At 64.2% G+C, this 1,381-nt stretch overlaps 1 protein-coding gene across 1 annotated transcript; it reads left to right on the forward strand.

Moving 5' to 3' along the window:
- GSX2 (GS homeobox 2) lies at positions 1–1,154 on the forward strand. Its single transcript, XM_055796341.1, has 2 exons — positions 1–488; positions 668–1,154. The coding sequence occupies exons 1-2, from the start codon at positions 26–28 to the stop codon at positions 1,006–1,008; spliced, it is 804 nt and encodes a 267-aa protein (XP_055652316.1). The 5' UTR covers positions 1–25; the 3' UTR covers positions 1,009–1,154.
- Positions 1,155–1,381: the final 227 nt, after the last annotated feature.

Genomic DNA, 1,381 nt, shown 5'->3' on the forward strand with positions numbered 1-1,381 from the left:
CCCCCGGCTGCGGCAGCCCTCCGCAATGTCCCGCTCTTTCTATGTCGACTCCTTAATCATCAAAGACTCCTCGAGGCCGGCTCCGTCTCTGCCTGAGCATCACCACGGCCAGGACTTCTTCATCCCTCTCAGCATGCCTTCCCCCCTCGTCATGTCGGTGTCGGGCCCGGGCTGCCCGTCCCGCAAGAGCGGCGCTTTCTGCGTCTGCCCGCTCTGTGTCACCTCGCACCTGCACTCCTCCCGCGGCGGCGGCGGCGGCGGCGGGGCCATCCCCCTGCTCAAGAGCCAGTTCCCCGCCGCCGCCGGCGAGGCCCAGTGCTGCCCGCGGGCCGGCCACACGCACCACCCTCCGCAGCACCCGCCGCCCGCCGCCTCGGTGCCCGCCGCCGCCGCCGCCGCCCTGGGCCACCCGGCGCATCACCCACCTGCCTGCGCCGGCACCACCTACAGCGTCAGCGACCCCCGGAGGTTTCACTGCCTCGGCATGGGTAGGAGCCCCGCGGCCGCCGGGGAGGGGGGGGGGCAGAGGGAGAAGGGGTTCCCCCGGGGGTGCTCGAGGGAGAGCGGTTGCCCCGGGGCGCAAAGCTGCGGGACAGTGTTTTGTTTCTCTTCCCCACCCACCGCCCCCTCCCCCGTCCACTGAAGTTTGTGCTTCTCTCCCGTCCAGGAGGGTCCGATTCCAGCCAAATCCAAAACGGGAAAAGGATGAGGACAGCTTTCACCAGCACCCAACTCCTGGAGCTGGAGAGGGAATTCTCCTCCAACATGTACCTGTCCCGGCTGCGGAGGATCGAGATAGCCACCTACCTGAACCTGTCCGAGAAGCAGGTGAAAATCTGGTTCCAAAACAGGAGGGTGAAGCACAAGAAGGAAGGCAAAGGCACCCAGCGAAACTCGCACGGGGGCTGCAAGTGCAGCACCGGCCAGGGGCATTACCCCAGGTCGGAGGACGAAGAGTCTCTGTCCCCCTCATCGGCTACCGAGGATAAAGAGATCTCCCCGCTATGAGCCCGGCCTGGAGCTCCGCACCCGCCGCCGCGCCCCAGCCCGGAGCGGGACGGCGACACAGTGGCTCACCTGGCCCCGCAGCCCGGGGACAGCCGCCCGCCGACCTGCAGCGGCCGGGGGGTTGCTTTTCGTCCCTCCGCAGTAATAGAGAGAGAGATAAATATATATTTTTGGAATGTAAATGTTCTAGTCGTGAGAGTTCAACTAAAACGTTATTTATGTAACCCCAGGAGCGGGCACCTGCTCTTCCTAACATGTAACACGGGACTGGATCCGCACGGCCCAGGGTGCCTCCCCCCCGCCTCCCACCAGGCAATTTAAAGGAAAAAAAAAAAAAGTATTTGGAACCGAAAGTCGAGACATTAAAAACTGA

Source organism: Falco peregrinus, chromosome 2 (assembly GCF_023634155.1).
Source record: "Falco peregrinus isolate bFalPer1 chromosome 2, bFalPer1.pri, whole genome shotgun sequence".
In the NCBI taxonomy this organism is placed as follows: domain Eukaryota; kingdom Metazoa; phylum Chordata; class Aves; order Falconiformes; family Falconidae; genus Falco; species Falco peregrinus.

Excerpts from the sequence above, each read along its gene's own strand:
- GSX2 (XM_055796341.1), top strand. The coding sequence starts at position 26 with ATGTCCCGCTCTTTCTATGTCGACTCCTTAATCATCAAAGACTCCTCG. Across the intron at positions 489-667 it reads GTTTCACTGCCTCGGCATGG|GAGGGTCCGATTCCAGCCAA; the intron begins GTAGGAGCCCCG and ends TCTCCCGTCCAG.